Source organism: Lathamus discolor, chromosome W (genome assembly GCF_037157495.1).
Source record: "Lathamus discolor isolate bLatDis1 chromosome W, bLatDis1.hap1, whole genome shotgun sequence".
NCBI classification, from domain to species: Eukaryota; Metazoa; Chordata; class Aves; order Psittaciformes; family Psittacidae; genus Lathamus; species Lathamus discolor.
In genome coordinates this window covers 28,114,740-28,139,726 of record NC_088908.1, presented here as the reverse complement: position 1 = coordinate 28,139,726, position 24,987 = coordinate 28,114,740, and the positions used below count along the sequence as shown (strand labels likewise).

Below are 24,987 nucleotides of genomic sequence, written 5' to 3'. Positions count from 1 at the left end.
TAGTATTTTTATTTTGACCCTTCTTCAACAGTTTCTGTCTGATCTTCCTTTGGTAGTCTCATCTTTCCTCTTTGTAGTTTTCCCCACTATGCATGTGCCGGGTAACACAAAGCAGAACTACAGAGACCTCTGACCTAGGGAGTGCCACTGGGTACGGGTTTTTCAGATGAGAACCAGGGAGGGATTTAAAGATCTCTTGCATTTGCCTACAAGGAGGTCAGAAGGGAAGGAAGAAAGGACAGCAAATACAGAACAGATGTCATGGATTTGGAGAATGAAAAACCCATCATAAATAAATGTTTTAAAGAAGTCACACACATCAGCTGTTAGGCCAGGAGCCTTCTGTGCATGGCAGAACACCTGGCTGCTTAGGCAAAGCAGCTTTCTACTGAAATAGGACTCTCTTAAAGAGATTATTCAAACAACGGCTGGTGGATGCCATTCATGAACTCTTCTAGGGATAAATGCAAAATCTTGGAGCAGATTCTTCTGGAAGGCATGCTAAGGCACATGAAAAACATCAGGGTGCATGGTGAAATCCAGCATGACTTCACTCAGAGGAAATCCTGCCTGACCACTTCGGTGGCCTTCTATGATGGGGCTACGGAACTGATGGACAGGGGCAGAGCAGTTGACGACATCTACCTGGATTTGTGCAAAACATTTGACATTGTCCCGCACGACATCCTTGTCTCTAAATTGGGAGAGACATTAGTTTTTTAGGTGGACAACTTGGTGGATAAAGAACTGGCTGGATGGCCACACACAAACAGTTGTGGTCAATGGCTCAATGTCCGGCTGGAGACCAGTAATGAGCGGTGTCCCTCAGGGATCGGTGTTGGGACCAGTCTTGTTCAACATCTTTGTTGATGACGTGGAGAGTGGGATTGAGTGTGCCCTCAGCAAGTTTGCCGATGACACCAAGCTGTGTGGTTCGGTTGATACGCTGGAGGGAAGGGATGCCATCCAGAGGGACCTGGACATGCTTGTGAGGTGGGCCGATGCCAACCTCATGAAGTTTAACCATGACAAGTGCAAGGTCCTACATGTGGCTTGGGGCAATCCCAGGCACAGCTACAGGTTGGGTAGAGAAGAGATTCAGAGCAGCTCTGCTGAGAAAGACTTGGGGGTGTTTGTCGATGAGAAACTTGAGCCAGCAATGTGCAGTTGCAGCCCAGAAAGCCAACCATATCCTGGGTTGCATCAAAAGGAGCGTGACCAGCAGGTCCAAGGAGGTGATCCTGCCCCTCTACTCTGCTCTCATGAGACTCACTTGGAGTATTGTGTGCAGTTCTGGTGTCCTCAACATAAAAAGGACATGGAACTGTTGGAGCAAGTCCAGAGGAGGGCCACGAGGATGATCAGGGGGAATGGAGCAGATTCCATATGAAGACAGGCTGAGAAATTTGGGGCTGTTCAGCCTGGAGAAGAGAAGGCTGCATGGAGAGCTCATAGCAGCCTTCCAGTATCTGAAGGGAGCCTATAAGGGTGCTGGGGAGGGACTCTTCATTAGGGACTGTAGTGATAGCTGTCCTGGGTTCAGCAGTAGCAGTCATTTTTCTTCTTAGTAGCTGGTGCAGTGCTGTGTTTTTGACTTTCAGCCTGAGAACAGTGCTGATAACACTGATGTTTTTAGTTGTTGCTAAGTAATGTTTACTGTGACCAAGGAGTTTCTCAGTCTCATGCTCTGCTAGGGAGGAGGGGAAGCCGGGACGAAGGGGGACAGGACACCTGACCCAAACTAGACAAAGGGGTATTGCATACCATAGCATGTCATGCCTAGGATGTAGACCTGGGGGCAGTTACCCGGAAGGTCTAGAACACTGCTTGGGTCGGGCTGGGTATCGGTCAGTGGGTGGTGAGCGGTTGTATTCTCTCCCGTTGTTATTTCCCTTATCATTGTTATTATTGGTGGTAGCAGCAGTGGTTTTGTGTTATACGTTAGTTACTGGACTGTTCTTTTCTCAACCTGTGGGGTGGGAGTTACATTCTTTCGATTCTCCTCCCCATCCCTCTGGGAGTGGGGGTGGAGGAAGGAGGGGGAGGGAGCAAGAGACTGTGTAGTTCTGAGTTATTAGCTAGGCTTAAACCACAACAGTTCTTTGTGGTGCCCAACGTGGGGCAGAAAGGGTTGAGATAAAGACACATCTGACCAGAGTGTGTCTAATAGTATTTGTGATAAGCATTTATCGTTTTGGATTAATAGTCACTCATTACAATGCTGATTTATTGGCTCTCAAAGTTGTTGCTCTTGATCTATGAGTTTCAGCATGTTGTACCTTACAACCGGTATTTGCCGTTTTAGTGTTTATTGGCTGGGGGCCTTGGGCTAAGGTTCTTGTACTCCTGTTCAAGTACTCGCTGTACTCCTGTATTTTTTTTTCAACTCATTGATTATGAAACTGATCTGGCTTATGCTCCCAGTGTGGTCATCACCTCTGTACTTTGGGAGGTATGTAATGGAAGTGGTTAGCAACTACACATATTTTGTTTCCTCCTTGGGTAGTCAACCTGTGAAGGAGACATTCCCTTACCTTCCCAGCTCCCCCACCAGCCTATTTACAGCATCATTTGAGAGTTCTGACGGTTTTGAATGGCCTTTGGGTACCCTCAAGACCTGCCTGCTGATTGTGATGGGGATCACCATGCTGGCACGCATACAGACTGTGTTTTGACCACGACCATTTCGTCTGATCTCTAAAGTTAAGCAGAGTCAGGTTTGGGCCTTGTCTAGGGTTAGACGACGATATAGGAGGAGAAAGAGATTTTCCCCAAGGCTGGACAGTCACGAGTGGCAGAGTGTGTGGGATAGTATGGGTAAGCATTTAGGCCAGTGGGCCCCTCCAGTGCTTTGGAACTTGATCACTGAACAAGTGCAAAATCCAGAAAACCTAGTAAAACACTTAAATGTGTTGTCATCCTGGTCATACCAGAGAGGGACAAATCATGGCAACATGCTGGGGCTTGGCCTATGCTTACAGAGCCCTGTTCAACACTACCCAGTAACTTCAAAAGGAAAAAAAAAGTCTCTGGAACTGCTGGCAAAGCAACAGACAACGCGGCTACTCCAACTCCAAATAGAGCAGCTACACCAACCCTAGTGACAAGTACAGCAGCTATTCAGACTCTGACAGCAACAGACAGCGCAGCTGCTGGTGTTACTCAAACCCCAAGCACAGCGGCTGCACCAACTCCGAAAAGAGATACTGCAGTCAATCCAACCACAGCAATAATCACTGCAACTAAACCAGAGGACCAATTCGTACCAATATCGATTGCTCCTGTACGCAAGGGGAAAAGCAAACAAGAGGCACAAAAAGCAACACGTACAGTGAAGAAGGATGAAGAACCAATGCACTTACTACATGGGACAGCATCTGATCAGGAGTTATTATTACATGAATCAGAGGAAGAAGAAGAAGAGGTGACTTCTCAACCCCGGACCTTAAACAAGCTATGGAATATCCAAAAAGATTTTACCCATCATCCAGGGGAGCACATCATCTCCTGGTTGCTCCTAAGCTGAGACAATGGGGCCGATGGTCACGAACTAGAAGGTAGGGAAGCCAAGCAGCTGGGGTCACTTGCTAGAGAAGGGGAAATTGACAAAGCAAGTACAAAAGAGAAACCATCCTTCAGCCTTTGGAGACGGCTCTTGGCAGCTGTGAAAGAAAGGTTTACATACAAGGACGATGTTATGAGTCGTTCGGCCAAGCGGACTACTTTAGACAAAGGCATCCAGTCTCTGAGGGAATCAGCCATCGTAGAGATGATCTATCACATCAAGCCGAATAATGGGGATATACCTATAGACCCAGATGAAGTTGAATGTACACGACCCATGTGGCGGAAATTTACACGGAATGCACCGTCATCATATGCCCATTCATTGGCAACAGTAACATGGAATGACATAGTACCACTAACAGTGGATGAAATGATTCGTCAACTCTGAGAGTTAGAAGACAACCTCACCCCTTCCATCATCTCAGGTGTGGAAAAACTGTACCAGGAGTTCAAAAAATTGAGAGACAATCTATCCGATCTATCCACCCCCACAAGGGGTAACGGGTTCAAACTTAAAGAGGGGAAGTTTAGATTGGATATAAGGAAGAAGTTCTTTGCTGTAAGGGTGGTGAGGCACTGGAATGGGTTGCCCAAGGAAGTTGTGAATGCTCCATCCCTGGCAGTGTTCAAGGCCAGGTTGGACTAAGCCTTGGGTGGCATGGTTTAGTGGCAGGTGTCTCTGCCCATGGAAGGGGGGTTGGAACTTGATGATCTAAAGGTCATAGAATCATAGAATCATAGAATAGTTAGGGTAGGAAAAGACCTCAAGATCATCTAGTTCCAACCCCCCTGCCATGGGCAGGGACACCTCACACTAAACCATCTCACCCAAGGCTTCGTCCAACCTGGCCTTGAACACCGCCAGGGATGGAGCATTCACAACCTCCCTGGGCAACCTATTCCAGTGCAACACCCCCCTAACAGGAAAGAACTTCCTCTTTATGTCCAATCTAAACTTCCCCTGTTTAAGTTTTAACCCGTTACCCCTTGTCCTGTCACTACAGTCCCTAATGAAGAGTCCCTCCCCAGCATCCCTATAGGCCCCCTTCAGGTAATGGAAGGCTGCTATGAGGTCTCCATGCAACCTTCTCTTCTCCAGGCTGAACAGCCCTAACTTTCTCAGCCTGTCTTCATACGGGAGGTGCTCCAGTCCCCTGATCATCCTCGTGGCCCTCCTCTGGACTTGTTCCAACAGTTCCATGTCCTTTTTATGTTGAGGACACCAGAACTGCACACAATACTCCAGGTGAGGTCTCACAAGAGCAGAGTAGAGGGGCAGGATCACCTCCTTCGACCTGCTGGTCACGCTCCTTTTGATGCAGCCCAGGATACGGTTGGCTTTCTGGGTTGCAAGAGCACACTGAAGCCGGCTCATGTTCATTTTCTCATCAACCAGCACCCCCAAGTCCTTCTCCACAGGGCTGCTCTGAATCTCTGCCCAACCTGTAACTGTGCCTGGGATTGCTCCGACCCAGATGTAGGACCCTGTACTTGTCATGGTTAAACTTTATGAGGTTGGCATCAGCCCACCTCACAAGCGTTTCGAGGTCTCTCTGGATGGCATCCCTTCCCTCCAGCGTATCAGCCAAACCACACAGCTTGGTCCTTTCCAACGCTAACTATTCTATGATTTTATGATTGTAAATGAAAAGCTCATTTGACCTTACAGTTCTTTGTGGCCCTCTAGTCCTTCCTTACAAGAACAACAACAAAAAGGTTCTAAAATATGGCAGTTAATGCATTTTAAAGATGCATTTTGTATCAGAACTTCCACAATGAATAACACAAAACATGATTAAAAATATCTTCATTAGAAACAATAAGAAAGCAAAAAAAAAAAAAACTTTATACACATCTGTAATTAGATATGAAAGTCCTAGTGTCATAGACATCATCAGGACTTCTTATGCATTTAAAGTTGACCACTCATTTTGCTTATTTGGGAGTCTTTAACAAGATTTTTGATGTCCTGACTGAAAGATGGGGAAAGAGTGTGAAACTTATTTATGAACTTCTCACCATACCACTTGTGTAGCATGACAATGATTTTTCCATGAGTGGGCTCTCTATTTTCAGTTGCTGCAATTAACACCCCCCTACCCCCGAGACTGTAGTTTAAATCACATACCAATTCCATTCACAACAGGTGAATCGTTACTAACTTCCAACATGCTGGGCAAATTTTGTTCTCCTTCATGATCATTTAAATCCACATTTTGCTGTTGTGAGCCATTCCCAAAATGTCTAGAATCCTTTTCATGACTGCCATCTCCATTCTGCAGACCATTATGTGGCTTTTTCAGTGGCATAATCTGTAAACCACTGGGAGTAGTTCGGTAAGTCACAGTTTTAGCAGCCCTGTCATTAGCAGATGCTGGCTTTGCTGTGTATCCTCTTTTCTGTTTTTGAAGAGATGGATTAATTCTCTTCCTTTTGTGTGCTGACCCTTTAGACTTCCCAGTTTCAGAAGGTCTATGTGATATTTTCTCAAGAGATGACCCTTGGCTTTCCCGTAAAAATTTTTGAGTGCTGTCCTGTTTCCCATGTCTTGATCGCTTTTCTCTAGTAACATGTAGTACATTGAACTCATCAATAAATTCCTCACAGTGTAGTAGATGATGTTCAGGTTCCCAGGTGTCTTCATTACTTCCATAGCCTTTCCATCTGATGAGATACTCCCATTTGCCCTTCTTGTTCTTCCTTTTGTCTACAATCCTCTCTACCTAAAAGAAAAATACAAACATATTACACTAGAAAGAATAATAGTTTGGACATGGAAATTATGTTCTTCATTTACAGCTAGGAAGGCCTCCTTGACACTACAAAGGTACAGTAGTGTTCATGAGATTCTCTGAAAATATTGTGCTGAAAATATGATCTGGCTCTGACATGGAAAGCTCACCCAGGGTAGCCAAAATGTAGTGACCTATTTCAGAGATTTAAATTCACCTTATCATAAGATGCTCCCCAACATTGCATTCCCATTGGATCCTATATAGACTATGCTGACTGCTGATGAGAAGCTACTTGGTGTATAAACTGCTTGACACAACATTTAGGAATCAGTGTTACATGTTTCTGTTCAACAGAAATTCCCATGAACAGACCTGGCAATACAGGAGAGGAATGAAGAGAACAAAGCCATTTCCCCTTCTGAAAACATTAAGTCGAAACATAAAATACCTGATCAAATCTTATCTGGGAACCTGCAATAGCCATAATGTGAATTAACAAGAGAGAGACTGAAGATCATTTATGAAAGCTTTACTTTGTAAATCTGGTTGCAAAATGAGACTATTAAGCTACCTCTTCTTTGAAAGAGCTAAACCAAGCATCTTTTGCAATATTACCAGTTACTGATCACTCTCCTGAATCCACACATGCATTATGTCCCTATAAACATCCCCATACCCATTTCTTATGAGTGCAATATTTGAGTAAATCCACAAAATTTGTGAGTGCACCTATTTAAAAAAAGAAAAGGCAAATAAAAGGCATAAAGACAGGATTCTTTATAGAAGTAATGAATTTCATGAACCTATGCTACAGAAATGTCAGTTTAAGGAACATTTCTGCAACAAGGGATAAGGGACTATATTGGGACTGCAAGCTGAATGTGAATTAACAGTATTGTGCTGCTGTGGAAAACAGCCTGTATAACTGAATAAATCTTTGTGCCATCTCAGCACTGGCAAAATCTCAACTAGAGGGAGAGTGCATATGAAAACCCAAGTACAATCAGTGGACAGCAAGTCATGGGTTTAAATTGCATCAAGTGAAACTTATATCAAGACATTAGGAAAAATGTTTTAACAGTAGTAAGAATAAGCATAAGAACAGGTAACATGGGGTAGGTATGGAAGGGTTTTAGAACAAACAGTTTTTGTTAGATAAACATCTGCCATGAAAAGTCATTGCTGGAAAATCAGGTTATGATGAGAAAACTTTTTGAGATTTATTTTCAAATTCTTTATTTTTTAAGATGTGTCTTAAAGGATAGGGATAAAGATGCCACTAATGAAAAAAAAAATCATTATCATTAACCAAAAGCACTATTGTTAATTTAGAAAAATAAATAAGTGGATAGCGAATGTAATACCCTTCGATGCTCTTCAAAGAAAAATCATTTCACATGGAGAACAACAGTGTGTATGGAAAATTTAACCTTGGAGAAGGGCAATCACAGCAGTGTAATTGTTCTTTTTAGGTCCCCTGTTAGAACATACCAATGGATTAATTTTGTCTGTTAACTGGCTGGAACCGTACATTCATAGAAATCTTGGTGGGCTCCCCAAAGGAGTCTAAATGTAATTAGCAACTAAACATTATAATTCTATCTAAATTCATTTACATGGGAACTGTGTTAAGATATCTGTGTCAGAGTCATAGTGGACAGCTTTCCTGCATCTCCAAGGGCACTCAACTGCAACATCCCGAGCAGCTTGTTCCTGTGCTGTCTTGTCAAATATCTGCATAGAACCACTGCAGAAGCAAAGCAAGGCATCCTTTTTACTCTTAATTTAGCACTGTCCCCTTCAGAAATGCTCAGTGTGGCAAAACAACTAACTGAAGCTCAGACCAGGCAATCTTGAGATCATTTGTCTGAAAAGAGGAAAAAGTCCTCACCAAAAAAATAATGAACTGGCATTTTTTTGTCCTCATTCGGGATGTGTGGCTTTCAATTGTCAACCAATAGACTTACTATGATCTTGTTGACTTTATAGAGAGCAGCTGTCCAAATGACCCCTGGCTTTAAAATACTTCTCATCCTCTTATCTGGGACTAACCAGAAAGACTGTACATCAAAACTGTGGAACTCTGTAGTAGCCTGTGGGTTGTCTGTGGATTTGTTACTTTAATTACTGCAGCTCACTATGTCAAGGAGCAAAACACATATATGTATGTCCTGAGGAAAAAATTAAATTGCTGCTAAACTCAGTAGACCATAGCTATAATTACTATAGAGAATTTGGGTTAGTGCTATTCTGTCTATACTAGCTCAACAATGCATGCATTCCCCTCCTTTTTTAAATCAAGAGTTTGGAGATGGAACACCATCTCTGTGTCGGGTTGATGTTACCTCGAAGTAACTTGTCTTTCTTTAGAGGGATTACACCAGTTGAATTCCTCCACTTGCTCACTGAAGGAAGACCCTCAGAAAGGATGGACAAATACCTTGGTATTTTCAGAATCACATACAAAAACCATCTCTTCAACCTCACTTTTTTTTCGCTCATGCACGTATCTTTAACTATACTGGTTTCTCATTTTCACATTATTGCTCTACTACAAGGAGGAAAAGTGAAGGCAAGAGGTTTTGTGGGGAGCATTTTTTAGTATGGAAAACACTCAAGTATTTTGGTGCTGAGACATTATGCGTTTCAATTAAGAGAAAAAAAAGAGAAAACATGAATGGTCTTAGTTCCTGGGAAACAAAATACTGGCAATGGAGAATGTGACCAACATGTTCAACACATCATAAAGGAGAATTAAAATATTTATGAAATTGGGTAAATTTAATAAGCAGTTTTAGAAATGCATCCAGAAAGCAAATATATTTGGGAAAGACTAAGCATTTTATTACAGCATTTTCAGAACAAAACTATCAATGTTTCACTTCAAATTTAACTAACACAACTAAAATAAAGAGGGACTAAATAAACTGAAGACAAATGTTTTGTTTCTAAGAAAGGGGGACTAAATAAACTGAAGACAAATGTTTTGTTTGTGGTCAACCCTCTTTTCAGTTTATTGCTTTGCTGGTCAGAAAATGAAAAAAATGTGGGTTGAGCCAAAATTAGTTGTTTTCCTTGAGGTTTTTGGTTCAACCATCATACCCGCTGGCTTGACTAATGATGCAGAAAGAGTCTGAGTAGATATTTGCCTTGTCCTCATCACTGCCTCATTGTTCATTAGTGAATGCATTTGAGGGTAGCATTGAACATACTTGACCTCTCAACATGGTCCCTTTTCTTTCTCGAGAGTTAAAGTTCTTCACTGACATTTATCCCCTTCAGAGTGCCACTGTGATCCTTCACTGCATGCAGTGAAATGCTTCAGTGTTGTAGGCATAAATATCAGGGTTCTACCCACACCTGGTACTGTCTGTCCTATTTTCCTTCTATTCACAGTCCACAGTAATAATAAACATCACTACTTTTTTTTTAAAGAAGTGTATTTAACAGGTAGCATATATAAAGTAATAATCTTTCTACATTTACTTAAGATTACACAAATTCATATGAGTTTTCTTAATGAGAAAAGATCTGTGACAGCTAGTGATTGATAGAAATAATACTTTATTCCTTCCCTAGAAAAAGCAATACAAGGTTCTGAGAATATGCAGAAAACATCTATGGCTTCACTGTCTGACTTTCCACTTCCCCCATCAGTTCTGTCTTTAATGAGAACTGAATAACATCTTCCCAAAAGTGACCTTGGTAGTTACAGTTTGCCAAATCCTCGAATTCACCATATTTGGTTTGGAAAACTAAGTAGTTACATTTAATAAAAGTGAAATGACCACAAAGTTTGCAGGGGGATCACTGTTAAAAGAGTGCTAGAATTGACTGATACCATTACTTGTCTGGATTCTCCCTCTCTCCCTGCCCCTCCTGGCTAATTCCAGGTGGATAGGAGGATGACCATGAGCCAGCAATGTGCTCTTGTGGCCAAGAAGGCAAATGGCATCTTAGGGTGCATTAGAAAGGGAGTGGTTAGTAGGTCAAGAGAGGTTCTCCTCCCCCTCTACTCAGCCTTGGTGAGGCCGCATCTGGAATATTGCGTCCAGTTCTGGGCCCCTCTGTTCAAGAAGGACAGGGAATTGCTTGAAGGAGTCCAGCGCAGAGCCACAAAGATGATTAAGGGTGTGGAACATCTCCCTTATGAGGAGAGGCTGAGGGAGCTGGGTCTCTTTAGCTTGCAAAAGAGGAGACTGAGGGGTGACCTCATCAATGTTTACAAATATGTGAAGGGTAGGTGTCAGGATGATGGAGCTAGGCTTTTTTCAGTGATATCCAGTGATAGGACAAGGGGCAATGGGTGTAAACTGGAACATAGGAAGTTCCACGTTAACATCAGGAAGAACTTCTTTACTGTAAGAGTGACAGAGCACTGGAACAAGTTGCCCAGGGGGGTTGTGGAGTCTCCTACACTGGAGATATTCAAGGCCCGCCTGGACAAGTTCCTGTGTGATGTACTGTAGGTTACCCTGCTCTTGCGGGGGGGTTGGACTAGATGATCTTTTGAGGTCCCTTCCAACCCTTGGGATTCTGTGATTCTGTGAATTTAGATGCTGATAAGTTAAAAGAGAACAAATAGAACGAGACCATGGCATCTGTGCAAATGCATTTGCAACACATTTTTTAGCTTCCAAAAGCCTTAAACCTAGCTCTATGCACAGCTGCACAAACTGGGATGTAAGTTGTAATAAAAGCCTTTTAACTGTATTCTAAACTTAATGTGAAAAAAATCCTCTAATCAATTACAGTACAAATATGTAGAGCATCAAAAACTAAGTGTTGTGCTTATATATGCAGAGCACAACACACACACATCTTCCTTCACAGAAGATTCAGGGTCAAAGTCACTCATTTAACACTGCAGTGTTATTGTCCATTTATAAAAAACCAGAAATCTAGGCTAAGTTAAAAAAGGGTAATTTCTATTGAATTATTTCTAAAGATATAACTAAAGTCAGAGTGGAGGATACTTATCTCACAGTTCACAGCTCTAAAGAGCATAAATAAAATCCTTAAACTCAAAAAAAACACCTTCCAGGAGATAGTGAACTTCCAGAAAGGTTTGGAAGACTGTGTATCTATTTAGTGATTTCCACAATCTCCTCTTACCATGCATCTATGTAAACAATTTAAACTGCCGTCTGTGATGCTCAGATGGTCTCTGTTAGTGCACTGTACAGAGCAGCAGACCAATTTAATGACATACACTAGAAAAATTGCTTATCATTACTATAAATTACAGGACTTGTGCTGTTTTATGTGTTTTTTTAATTGGAGGTCTTTGTTCATGTTGTTCCTCAGGGCATTGGAAGGGTATTTGAAGAAAGTGCAAGAGAGGCAGCAAGATTTCTGAGAGAGGTAAAGACCATCTGATTCAACATGTTTGTCTTTAAAAAAATAATTAGTGCCCTAAATTAATTCTTTTTTTTTTTTTAATTTTGCTATAGGAAATTATGTATTTCACTAGCTGTAAATCTCTTGCTTGCCTGCTTTTGTAACTTATTTGTGTTTCTATTTGTATTTACTTTCTCAAATTTTGGTGACTGAAGAATTTGTTTCACATGTACGAAAAATATGGCGCCATATCTTCTGAAGCAGTCAGCATTCACTTCAGAAAATGAATAGTGGAACAAATGCTGAGTCTCTATCCAGATTCTGACCCACAGTTTAAAAACAGTAGATCCAATCAATGTGCCAATGTGTGTTGAAACCACCCCAGTAGTAAATTTCTGGAATGCCGTGGTTTAAGCACAGCTGGCAACCCAGAACCATGCAGCTGCTCACTCACTCCCCCCCTTCCTCCTCCCGCTCCCAGAGGGACAGGAAGGAGAATCGAAAGAATGTAACTCCCACAGGTTGAGATAAGAGCACTCCAGTAACTAAGGTATAACACAAATCACTACTGCTGCCAAAAATAATAATAATGATAAGGGAAATAACAAGGGAAGAGAATACAACCGCTCACTACTCACTGATTGATACCCAGCCCGACCCAAACAGTGTTCTAGACCTTCCAGGTAACTGCCCCCAGGTCTACATCCTAGGCATGACATGCTATGGTATGCAATACCCCTTTGTCTAGTTTGGGTCAGGTGTCCTGTCTCTGCTTCCTCCTGGCTTCCCCTCCTCCCTGGCAGAGCATGAGACTGAAAAAGTCCTTGGTCACAGTAAACATTACTTAGCAACAACTGAAAACATTGGTGTTATCAGAGCTGTTCCCAGGCTGAAAGTCAAAACCACAGCACTGCACTAGCTACTAAGGAGGAGAAAAATGATTGCTACTGCTGAACCCAGGACAGTATCCAACCCTTATTCCATACCATTCACGTCATGCTCAGATCCCACATTTTTCAACATACCATCACTCTTGTCTCATATATATATATATGCATCCACAAACACACTAAGAGAGAGAGAGATCATTCCTTAGTGCGTGGACCAATCCCTATAAAGCTGCTGAGTTCATCCGGTCCAATTAGTCGGGCTCCATCTCTTGTAACATTCTTTCAGAGCAGGAAAGGCTGTGTGCTGTGTTGGAATGTTGCCTGATGATGATACTGCAGAACTCGTCTGGTTTAATCAAAGTTCATTCTTTGTTGGGATGATGGTTGGCTGAGGTGAGTATCTAGAGAGGACGCCTTTAACACCGGAGTGGGGGAGAGATCAGCATCCAGGAGCTTCAATTCAGAGCAGCCAGACCTACCGAGGGAGCTTCAAGTCCTCGTCAGGACCTGCCCAGGAGCCGGCAGCTCTGCTGACGCGAGCCGCTAACTCACAGGAGGCGGAGCCAGGAGCAGCAGCACCAACCCTGAGTGTTTAAAAACCTGCCCCAGGGAGCGCGGCAACCAGGAGCGCGGCGAGGCAGTTTGCCCAGTGACCAGGAGCGCAGGCAGGCGAGCGGGATGGTGAGCACCCGTTGTATGGCCAGGGCCCGCTCTGGGAGCTCTGCTCTGGCTGCCCCGGCGGTGGCCAGCGTAGGCACCCAGACAGAGCAGGTGACAGGGGAGGCTGCAGTGCGGAGCTCGGAGTGTAGAGGGTGCCTGCACTGGTCTTGTGAGGGAAAGGTGCACAATGGGCAGGGCTGCACTCGGTGCTCCCTGGTGGAGGTCCTCCTGCAGCAGGTGGCTGAGCTGCGGAATGCTATTAGCGGGCTTCAAGATGTCAGGGTAGCTGAGAGGAAGCAGGGCTGCTTGCTCCAGCCCCATACTGTGCAAGGGCCTCAAGCTTCCCCTCCAGCTCATGAAGGAAAGAAGGAGACCACCAACCCGGGAAGTTGGGAATTAGTGACAAAGAAAAATAACAAGAGAAGGAGGAAAAGGACAATTAAAAGCAAGGGGCTTCCTCCTAAATCTGTTGTCCCCACCTAGAACCGCTTTGCTGTCCTGCAGGAGACTAACGAGGAAACGCACTTGCACCACAAACAGCCGGCTGACACACAAGTAAAGATCTCTACTGGCGCTACAAAGAAAAAGCGGTGGGTCGTAGTAATAGGGGACACTACTTTGAAAGGGACGGAAGCACTCGTCTGTCTGCCTGACCCCGTCTCGAGGGAGGTGTGCTGCCTACCACGGGCACGGATCAGGGATGTTACAGAGAGGCTGCCTGCTCTAGTAAGTTCCACGGACTATTACTCACTCCTGGTGATCCATGTGGGTGCTAGGGATATAGATAGTAGTAGACTGGGGACCATAAAGAAAGACTACAGACCCCTGGGAGAGGTGGTTAGGAGCTCCGGGGCTCAGATAGTCTTTTCGTCAATTCTCCAGGACACAGGGGAGGACCAGGAAAAAGCTAGGAGGATTGGCCAGGTTAATTAATGGTTAAAAGGGTGATGTCATAGTCAGGGGTTTGGGTGTCTTGAACACAGGACTGAAGTTTGTGGGTGAGGTCTACTGGGGGCCGGTGGAGCTGGTCTAATGATAAAGAAGGGGAAGAACAGTTTTGGTAGGAGGCTTGCCAGACTGGTCAAGGAGGCTTTAAGCTAGATGTGTTGGGGGAGGGGGGCATCATTCCATCCCAACACACCCAGTCAGTTGCCAACACCTATAATAAATGCTCAGAACAATGTAGATATATTCCGGCTGCTCCAGCCAACGAGCCGGCTTCAATTGGAGCTCGTCTCAGATGCCTCTATACAAATGCCCATAGCATGGGGAACAAACAAGAGGAATTAAAGATGTGTGCATGTCTATGTGGGTATGATATAATAGGCATCATAGAAACATGGTGGGATGGCTCCTATGACTGGAGTGTTGGAATGGAAGGTTACAGGCTCTTTAGAAAAGACAGGCCAGGCAGGCGGGGAGGGGGAGTTGCCCTTTATGTTAGGGATAGGCTGGAGAGAATGGAACTCTGTCTGGGGGCAGGTGAGCAGTTAACAGAGAGTTTGTGGGTCAGGGTTAAAGGGAAAACAGCCGTGGGAGACATTACTGTGGGAATCTGTTACTGGCTGCCTGATCAAGGAGATCCTGTGGATGAAGCACTCTACAGACAGATAGGAAAAGCCTCACGCTCACAGGCCCTTGTTCTCATGGGGGATTTCAACCACCCTGACATCTGTTGGAATGATGGCACTGCACAGCACAAGCAATCCAGGAGGTTCCTTGATTGTGTGGAAGACAACTTCCTTCTGCAAGTAATAGAAGATCCGACAAGGAGAGGTGCCATGCTTGACCTTGTGCTCACCAACAGGGAAGGGCTTGTTGAGAATGTGTACTCCAGGGCAGCCTTGGATGCAGTGATCATGAGAATGTCGAATTAGAGATCCCCAGGACAGTGAGAAGAGCGTGTAGCAATCTCACTGCCCTGGACTTCAAAAGAGCAGACTTTGGCCTCTTCAGGAGCCTGCTTAGTAAGATTCTGTGGTATATAGCCCTGGAGGGCAGGGGGGCCCAAGACTCTTGGTTGATATTCAAGGATCACCTGCTACAAGCTCAGGAGTGCTGCATCCCAACTAGAAGAAAGTGTGGCAGAAGGGCCAGGAGACCTCCTTGGATGGATAAGGAGCTGCTGAGGAAAATTCAAAGGAAAAAAGAGGCTTATAAAAAATGGAAGCAGGGACAGGCGGCCTGGGTAGAGTACAGAGATGTTGTCCGGGAAGCTAGGGACCAGGTTAGGAAGGCTAAGACTCAGTTACAATTAAACCTAGCCAGGGATGTTAAGGATAATAGGAAGGGATTCTACAGGTATGTAGCAAACAAAAACCAGACTAGGGACAACATAGGCCCCCTGAGGAAGCTCTCGGGAGAACTGGCTACACAGGATTTGGAGAAGGCTGAGGTTCTGAATAACTTTGCCTCGGTCTTCACTGGCAAAGGCTCTGACTGCACCACCCAGGTCTTAGAAGGTAGACGCAGGGACTGTGAGAATGAAGACCTTGGGCCCACTGTAGGAGAGGATCTGGTTCGAGACCATCTTCAAAATCTGAACGCACACAAGTCTGTGGGACCTGATGGAATCCATCCGCGGGTCCTGAAGGAGCTGGCAAATGAAGTTGCTAAGCCACTGGCCATCGTATTTGAAAAATCATGGCAGTCAGGTGAAGTTCCCGACGACTGGAAAAAGGGAAATATAACCCCCATTTTCAAGAAGGGGGAAATGGATGACCTGGGGAATTACAGACCAGTCAGTCTCACCTCTGTGCCTGGCAAAATCTTGGAGCAGATTCTCCTGGAAGGCATGCTAAGGCACATGAAAAACAACAAGGTGCTTGGTGACAGCCAGCATGGCTCCACTAAGGGGAAATCCTGCCTGACCTATCTGCCTTCTATGATGGGGCTATGGAACTGATCGACAGCTGACATCATCTGCCTGGACTTGTGTGAATTGTTTGACACTGTTCCACATAACATCCTTGTCCGTGGGGCACAGAGGATGTTTTCATCCATCCAGTTGTTGCTTCCACAATGGTAAGCACATGACTCTTGTCTTGGTGGGTTGGTGGGAGTGTGATATAGTCAGTCAGCCAGGTCTCTCCATATTTGCCATCATCCTCCATACCAAAGAGGCTTTAACTATCTAGTTTGCTTAATTGCAGCACGTTTCACAGTCATGAATAACCTTCTCACGTGACAGAGAGGGCTTACAATCAGACTGTAATTTGGGATGTGCATTCTCCAGAACCCCACAAAACTCAACAAAGCTTGTGTTTCTTTCTTATTAGTTGGTGGAGAGATTGCTGTTATCTTGTTGATAACACCTGTGGGGATCTGGCGAGGTCCATCTTTCCATTTTTTTCCCCAAAATTGAATCTACTGTTAAGGTCCGTTGACCTTACTCTGTTTTATGGCAAAACTGGCACTGTTGCGGTCACGATTGGCACTTGTTGTTCTTTGACCTTCAGCAACCCCACAACAGAACGATCCTCTGAGAGCCCAGGCAAGGTGGACAGCTGTTCAATTTCCTCTGTCTCCAAATCAGCAATACCAAAATCCCATCAGTACCCTTTTGGGTCTTTGAAGTACCCTCTCCTGAGGTAATCTATGCCAAGGATGCATGGAGCCTCTGGACCAGTCACAATGGGCTGCTTTCTCCACTTCCTCCCAGTCAGGCTGATTTCAGCCTCCAATACAGTCAACTCTTGGAATCCTCCTGTCACTCCAGAAATATAAATGGGTTCCACCCCTTGATAGCTGCATGGCATCAGGGTATGCTGTGCACCAGTGTCTCCTAGAGCCTTATACTTCTGTGGGACTGATGTGTCAGGCCATCTGATCCACACAGTCCAGTAAATCCGATTGTCCCCAACCTCCACCTGGTTGGAGGCAGGGCCCCTCTAATAGTCATCACAACATTGGTTACTTACGTCTTGTAGAAAGGGACTAGTCTTTATCACAGGAGCTGGAGACATTTTTTTCCCTTTGAATGTGCTGGACAGTATTGAACAGGGCTCTGTAAGCATAGGCCAAGCCCCAGTACGTTGCCATGATTTGTCCCTCTCTGGTATGACCAGGATGCCAACACATTTAAGTGTTTTACTAGGTTTTCTGGATTTTGCATTTGTTCAGTGGTGAAGTTCCAAAGCACTGGAGGGGCCCACTGGCCTAGACACTTGCCCATACTATCCCGCACAACCTGCCACTCATGGCTGTTCAGCCTCGGGGAAAATCTTTTTCTCCTCCTATATTGTTGTCTAACCCTAGACAAGACGCAAACCCGACTGCTTAACTTTAGAGATCAGAGGAAATTGTCGTGAGTAAAACACACTCTGTACGTGTGCCAACATGGTGATCCCCATCACAACCAGCAGGCAGGTCTCAAGGGTTCCCAAAGACCATTCAAAACTTTCGGAACTCTCAAAAGATGCTCTAAATAGTCTGGTGGAGGAGCTGGGAATGTAAGGGAATGTCTCCTTCACAGGTTGACCACCCGAGGAGTGGAAAAAAGATGTGCAATTGCTAACCACTTCTATTATATACCTCCCAAAGTATAGAGGTGGAGACCTGATTTGGAGAAAACTCCAGGAACAAACTTGCCAACAAAGTTTTCAAGCTGACAAGCAGGTATTCTTTATTGCGGTGCCGGGAGACACAGGGGATAGCTCCTCCTAACGTGTGTCTCTATATTGCTACACAAGCCATCCTTATATAGTCCCTGGGCATACATACATATTCATGAGGTTACATATGGGTTATATTATTTTCCAGAAAGTTCCCCACATGCATACAGAGTTGTGGTGGTGGTCTCTGAGGGTCGTTTACTTCTTCCAACAATCTTCATCACTTCTGGCAGCCTTTGAAGCACGTGCAGTAGATGCTTATACCAGTTTATGCTTCTACCAGCTTAACTGGTTCGTTAGCACCACAGACATAACAATCCTCCTGTCCCCCTACTTATCAGTTAGTTTAACTGTAGCCCATCCTGGACACCTGCCATTCCCAGATACTCCTTATCCTTGCATCCTGTTCTTCTAGACTGTTTTTCTTAAAACGATGTCAACTATCTTGTACAAGAATTCTCAGTATGATCTCCAGCTGTACTCTATTTTTTTTCTATGTGTCATGCACCTCAGTAATTTTCCATTACTACTGTTACAAAGCCATCAAACCTTACATTATTTAAAACTAATTCTAAAGGTTTACATATTCCATTTTGTGATTTTGTGCCACCTTGTCTCAAATCCCCCCTTTTTCTGTCCTTTTGCAAATTATTTTGCAACATTTTTGATATTATCATTACTGTCTAAATTCTTTTTGAAATACTTTTCCGTTTCTACTTCATGCTTGATTTAATTTCTCTTGCAATCTTCATAATTTATCATAGACTGTTTACAACACCAGAGGGAACATTGTATCATACCACAAGTAATCAATATGAAAACAATTAACATCAATATTCCTGCAACCAGTTGCCTCAACCAGGAGAGATCAGGTAACCATGAAGTCAACTTTTCCCACATTTTTTCAAAACCCCAGGAGGTGTCATCCATGGCCATTTTATGAAATACCTTAGTTTGTTTCCAAATTTCCTCCAGATCTGTTTCAATTCTGCCACTTTGGTCTATATAGGAACAACAGCTTTCATTGATTATGGAACAAACCCCTCCTTGTGATGCCAGTAACATGTCTAGAGCCATTCGGTTTTGTAATACCACTTTAAATAGGCTGGTTATCTCTTTTTGTTCCGCTTGGATTATATCAAGGTTTTTACTTTCTATTTCCTCTATGGTTGCTGAGATATTTACGATTGCCTTCTCTAATTCACTTACTCCCAACGATGGAATTAGCCCTCTTACAAAACTATGAAATGCAGTGTGCCGTTCAATAATAGGGTTAAACCCTCGCTTAATTCGTTTAGCAAAACTTCTAATCCAAGTCCCAGAAGGATACGTGTCAATAATATTTAGATTGGGTATAACAGCACCTAAGGTGTATGCCCCCTTCCAGTTGGGGGGTAGAGTCAAAAGCATTTTCTCCACATTACCAGTACCATCCTTTCCCTTTAGGAATGGGCCACCACTGAACTACAATACCATCTATATTAATAGTATGATTGCAATTTGAAAGGTGACCTACATATGTGGCATTTAAAGAAACAATATCATACTCTGGTTCCTGATGCAATACATCTTTGTACACAGGTATAATATTCTTTACTTGGATTAGGATTAACTATCCCAAATTTTAACCTTTCCTTCGGACGTAGACTGCTAGTGTTCACCCACAAATTTTTCCATGAGACAGTGTTAGGAATTGGAACTCCAATTAATGGGAGAACCAGGCTTTCTCCTGATGCAGGCAACTGTGCACACACCCAACAGCCATATGATTAAAAACTTTAGTGACATTTTGCACTAATTTCAAGTATAAATTCTGGTCCCAAGCTTGTATGCCAGTTATCATATGAGTCCAAATTATGACCGACACAATTTCATATACAAGGGTCCTGAAGGTTCGATCTGCCATGTCTTCTCTGGCTCTGGTGCTTTCTTTATTCTTGAATAATGTATTCAAGCAGGTTGTTCCTTTATCTTCACTGCTGTAAAGGTGGTCAATAATATCTGGTACGGTCCGCTCCACTTCTCCTGTAGAGGATCTCCTGAAAAATTCTTAACATAAACCCAGTCTCCAGATCTGAAAGGGTGAATCGGATAATCCAAACCTCTTGCTCTTGTCCCTACTATTCTCTTATTTATCTCCTCCAATTGTTTTCCCAGATTGATCAAAAACTGTCACAGATAGCCTTCCCCCACTTCCTGAAAACTTTCTCCTTTAAACTGGGACTGATATGGTCTTCCATATAAAACCTCAAATGGACTAACCTCTTCTTTTGACCGAGGTTTAGTTCGAATTCTTAATAGAGTCAGTGGTAAACCCTGGTACCAATATAAATTTGTTTCCTGACATATTTTACTAATCTGTTGTTTAATCAGATGGTTCATCTTTTCTACTTGCCCACTGGCCTGAGGCCTGAATGGAACATGGAGTTGCCAACCAATTTCTAATTTTTTTCTAATTTCTTGTAACAATTTTGCACTAAAGTGTGAACCCCGGTCGGAAGAAATTGCCGCTGTTAATACAAAACAGAATCACAGAATCACAGAATCCCAAGGGTTGGAAGGGACCTAAAAAGATCATCTAGTCCAACCCCCCTGCAAGAGCAGGGTAACCTACAGTACATCACACAGGAACTTGTCCAGGCGGGCAGGTATTATTGCATTTAATAATGTTTTAATCACTTGTCTTGCATTATTTCTCCTACAAGGGAATGCTTCTGGCCAGCCTGAAAAAGTATCCATTAACACCAATAAATATCGATAACCCCCTTTTCTTGGTAATTCAGAAAAATCTATTTGCCACTGCTGTCCTGGATAACTTCCTCTCTCAATTGTCCCAATTTGATTTCTATTTTCAGTCTTAGGATTGTTCTTAAGACATAGCTGACATTGTTTTGTCACTAATTGAACTGTGGTGTATAGATTCCTTCTTACAATTTGTTTGTCTAAATATTTATATAAAGAGTTGCTACCCCAATGAGTTTTATTATGTTCCTCCTGAATTAACTTCCAGAGTTGGTTATAGGGGATAACAATTAATCCGTCAGGTATCTGAACCCAACCCTCTTTGTTTTCCTGTCCTTTTAGATCCTCAATCAATTTTCTGTCCTCTTTTGAATACCTAGGTTTAGATTTTTCAATTGTTAGTTTGCTGTCACGAATTAAGGATATGATTTCAGATTGTTCAGCTGCTCGTTTGACTTTGAAATTGGCCCAATTATTTCCAGTTTCCTGATCAGACTCACCTTGTTGATGTCCTTTACAGTACGTAATAGCTACTTCTTCAGGTAGCTGAACAGCTTCCAGTACTTGTAGAATTTCTGTAGCATGTTTAATCTGTTTCCCTTGTGTGTTCAAAAGTCCTTGTTCTTTACAGATAGCACCATGTGCATGGACCACACCAAATGCGCATTTAGAATCAGTCTAAATATTTATCCTTTTATCTTTAGCCAATTCCAGGGCTCTCGTTAACGCTATTATTTCTGCCTTCTGGGCAGAGGTGTTCGCGCGTGAAGGTTTAGCTTCTATTACCTGTGAAGTGGTGGTAACGGCATATCCTGCCTTTCGTTCACCATTTTTCATGAAGCTACTACCATCAGTAAACCAAGAATCAGCATCTTCCAGAGGTTTTTCTTTCAAGTCTGATCGGCTCGAATACACAGTCTCTATGGTGGCCAAGCAGTCGTGTGTTAGTGGTTCTGTTGATAGTTCCTGCAAAAAGGATGCTGGATTCACAACGTTAGTGACCACAATTTCTATATCATCCTGTTCCACAAGGGTGGCCTGGTATTTTAAAAAACATGAAGGAGATAACCGGTGGGCTCCTTTCTGTTCCAGGACTGCTGATACCACATGGGACACTAGCACAGTAATCTTCTGTCCCAAGGTGAATTTGCGAGCATCTTCAATATTTATGATGACTGCGGCCACGGCCCTTAGGCATCCATGCCATCCTTTCCTCGCTTCATTCAGCTGTTTTGAAAAATACTCCACTGCCCTTCTATAGGGTTCTAGTTTTTGAGCAAGGACCCCCAAAGCTATTCCATGTTCTTCACAGGAATATAGCCTAAAAGATTTAGTCACATCCGGAAGTCAAAGAGCTGCAGCTCTCATTAGCTCTGTTTTTAAATTTCTAAAAGCCCCGTCTGCCGTATCAGTCCATTCTAAAGAGGGAGGGTTTCCTTTCAACAGTTCATATAGTGGTCTTACCAGAACACCATAATAATGGATCCAAAGTCTGCACCATCCAGTCATTCCCAGGAATGTCCGGAGCTCCTTGACGGTCGATGGTCATGGAGTCTGACAAATGGCTTCTTTTCTAGCAGCTCCAAGTTCTCTCTGTCCTCCTCTTATTTCATATCCTAGGTAGGAAACTCAGGTTTGTATTAGTTGTGCCTTTTGTTTGGATACCTGATAACCATTCAGTCCCAGAAAATTCAGTACCACCGTTTGCTGGATACATTCTTCCTTTGTTTCTGTAGCAATTAAGAGGTCATCCACATATTGTAACAGAGTCCCCATCTGAGTAGGTGGCTTCCATGATTCTAGTTCTTGTGCTAATTGATTTCCAAAAATTGCTGTACTGTTCTTAAATTCTTTAGGTAATACCATCCAAGTTAACTGAGTTTCCCTTCCTGTGTCAGGATTTTCCCATTCGAAAGCAAAATAAATTTTGGCTTTCTTTGGCCAATGGTAAGCAAAAGAAAGCATCCTTTAAATACAAGATGGCAAACCATTTCTGATTAGTATTCAATTTAGTCAATAAATCGTATGAATTAGCTACTACTGGACAAATAACCTCTGCAATTTTGTTGATTGCCCTGAGATCTAGAACTAATCAGCAACTTTTCCCATCATATTTCTTTACTGTCCAGATAGGAATATTATACTGCAATTCACATTCAATTAATAACCTATATTTTAAAATTTATCAATGATTTTTTGATTCCCCATGATCTTCTAATTTTAAGAGATATTGTTTCATTCTAATTGGGCAGGCCCCCCCTTTTTATTTCCACTTTAACAGGCAAAGCATTTTTCGCCTTACCTAGAATTTCAGATGCCCATACTCCCAGATATACCTGATTAAGTTCTTCCTCTATTTCAGTGAGGTCCTCCTTTTTGCTTTTCTGTTGAATTAAAGATAAACTCAGTACTGCAATTAATTGATTGATTTTAACAATGTGAGAATGAAGACCTTGGGCCCACTGTAGGAGAGGATCTGGTTCGAGATCATCTTAAAAACCCAATCACACACAAGTACATGGGACCTAATGAAATGCAGCTGCGGGTCCTGAAGGAGATGGCGAATGAAGTTGCTAAGCAACTGGCCATCATATTTGAAAAATCATGGCAGTCAGGTGAAGCTCCCGACGACTGGAAAAAGGGAAATATAACCCCCATTTTCAGGAAGGGGACAATGGATGATCCAGGGAAATACAGACCAGTCAGTCAAACCTCTGTGTCTGGCAAAATCTTGGAGCAGATTCTCCTGGAAGGCATGCTTAGGCACATGAAAAGCAACAAGGTGCTTGGGGACAGCCAGCATGGCTTCACTAAGGGGAAATCCTGCCTGACCAATTTGGTGGCCTTCTATGATGGCGCTGTGGAACTGATGGACAGGGGCAGAGCAGTTGATGTCATCTTCCTGGACTTGTGCAAAGCGTTCGGCACTGTCCCACATGACATCCTTGTCTCTAAATTGGAGAGACATCAATTTGATAGATGGACCACTCAGTGGATAAAGAACTGGCTGGATGGCCGCACACAAACAGTTGTGATCAATGGCTCAATGTCCAGCTGGAGACCAGTAACGAGTGGTGTCCCTCAGGGATCGGTGTTGGGACCAGACTTGTTTTTGTTTAACATCTTCATCGCTGACATGGACAATGGGATTCACTGTGCCCTAAGGAGGTTTGCCCATAACACCAAGCTGTGCGGTTCGGTTCATACGCTGGAGGGAAGGGATGCCATCCAGAGGGACCTTGACACGCTTGTGAGATGGGCTGATGCCAACCTCATGAAGTTTAACCATGACAAGTGCAAGGTCCTACACCTGGGTCGGAGCAATCCCAGGCACAGCTACAGGTTGGGCAGAGAAGAGATTCAGAGCAGCCCTGCAGAGAAGGACTTGGGGGTGCTGGTTGATGAGAAAATGAACATGAGCCGGCTTCAGTGTGCAGTTGCACCCCAGAAAGCCAACCGTATCCTGGGCTGCATCAAAAGGAGCGTGACCAGCAGGTCGAAGGAGGTGATCCTGCCCCTCTACTCTGCTCTTGTGAGACCTCACCTGGAGTATTGTGTGCAGTTCTGGTGTCCTCAACATAAAAAGGACATGGAACTGTTGGAACAAGTCCAGAGGAGGGCCACGAGGATGATCAGGGGACTGGAGCACCTCCCGTATGAAGACAGGCTGAGAAAGTTAGGGCTGTTCAGCCTGGAGAAGAGAAGGCTGCGTGGAGACCTCATAGCAGCCTTCCATTACCTGAAGGGGGACTATAGGGCTTCTGGGGAGGGACTCTTCGTCAGGGACTGTAGTGACAGGACAAGGGGTAATGGGTTAAAACTTAAATAGGTGAAGTTTAGATTGGATATAAGGAGGAAATTATTTCCTGTTAGGGTGGTTTGGCACTGGAATGGATTGCTCAGGGAGGTTGTGAGTGCTCTATCCCTGGCAGTGTTCAAGGCCAAGTTGGACGAGGCCTTGGGTGGGATGGTTTAGTGTGAGGTGTCCCTGCCCATGGCAGGGGGGTTGGAACTAGATGATCTTAAGGTCCTTTCCTACCCTAACTATTCTATGATTCTATGATTCTATGATTATATATTCCTATTTGTTTTCCCAATTTGTACTTGAAGAGTTTCAGAAAGAATTCATCTATTTTTCTTTTTTTTTCTCTTTTTCTTGGTAGCCAGTCACTCCCACAACTGTAGCATATTCTTTTCTCTCTGATTTAACAAAGAATAAGTTGCTCCTGTATCCAAGAAAATTCCACTTTATTTACTCTAGTCCTGTCCTGGGTTTAGCAGTAGCAGTCAGTTTTTCTCCTTCTTGGTGCCTGATGAAGCGCTGTGTTTTGTCTTTCAGCCTGGGAACAGAGCTGATAACACCCATGGTTTTAGCTGTTGCTAAGTAGTATTTACTCTGACCAAGGACTTTCTGAGCCTCATGCTCTGCCAGGGAAGAGG

General features: G+C 43.6%; 1 protein-coding gene across 8 annotated transcripts in view; it reads right to left on the bottom strand.

The window, feature by feature from the left end:
• The window catches only part of LOC136004199 (chromodomain Y-like protein 2), a 99,921-nt gene that overhangs the window by 25,792 nt on the left and 49,142 nt on the right, over positions 1–24,987 (bottom strand). For 2 of the 8 annotated variants that reach the window (XR_010608269.1, XR_010608273.1), the window contains 2 exons: positions 22,884–22,931; positions 19,863–22,163 (listed from right to left, as the gene is read on the bottom strand). Coding sequence is in view for 1 of the 8 variants with exons in the window: in XM_065660491.1 (XP_065516563.1) it covers positions 5,696–6,290 (595 nt within the window). In the remaining 7 variants the exon portion in view is untranslated. The other 6 variants (XR_010608272.1, XR_010608274.1, XR_010608271.1 and 3 more) reach the window with 5 other exon arrangements.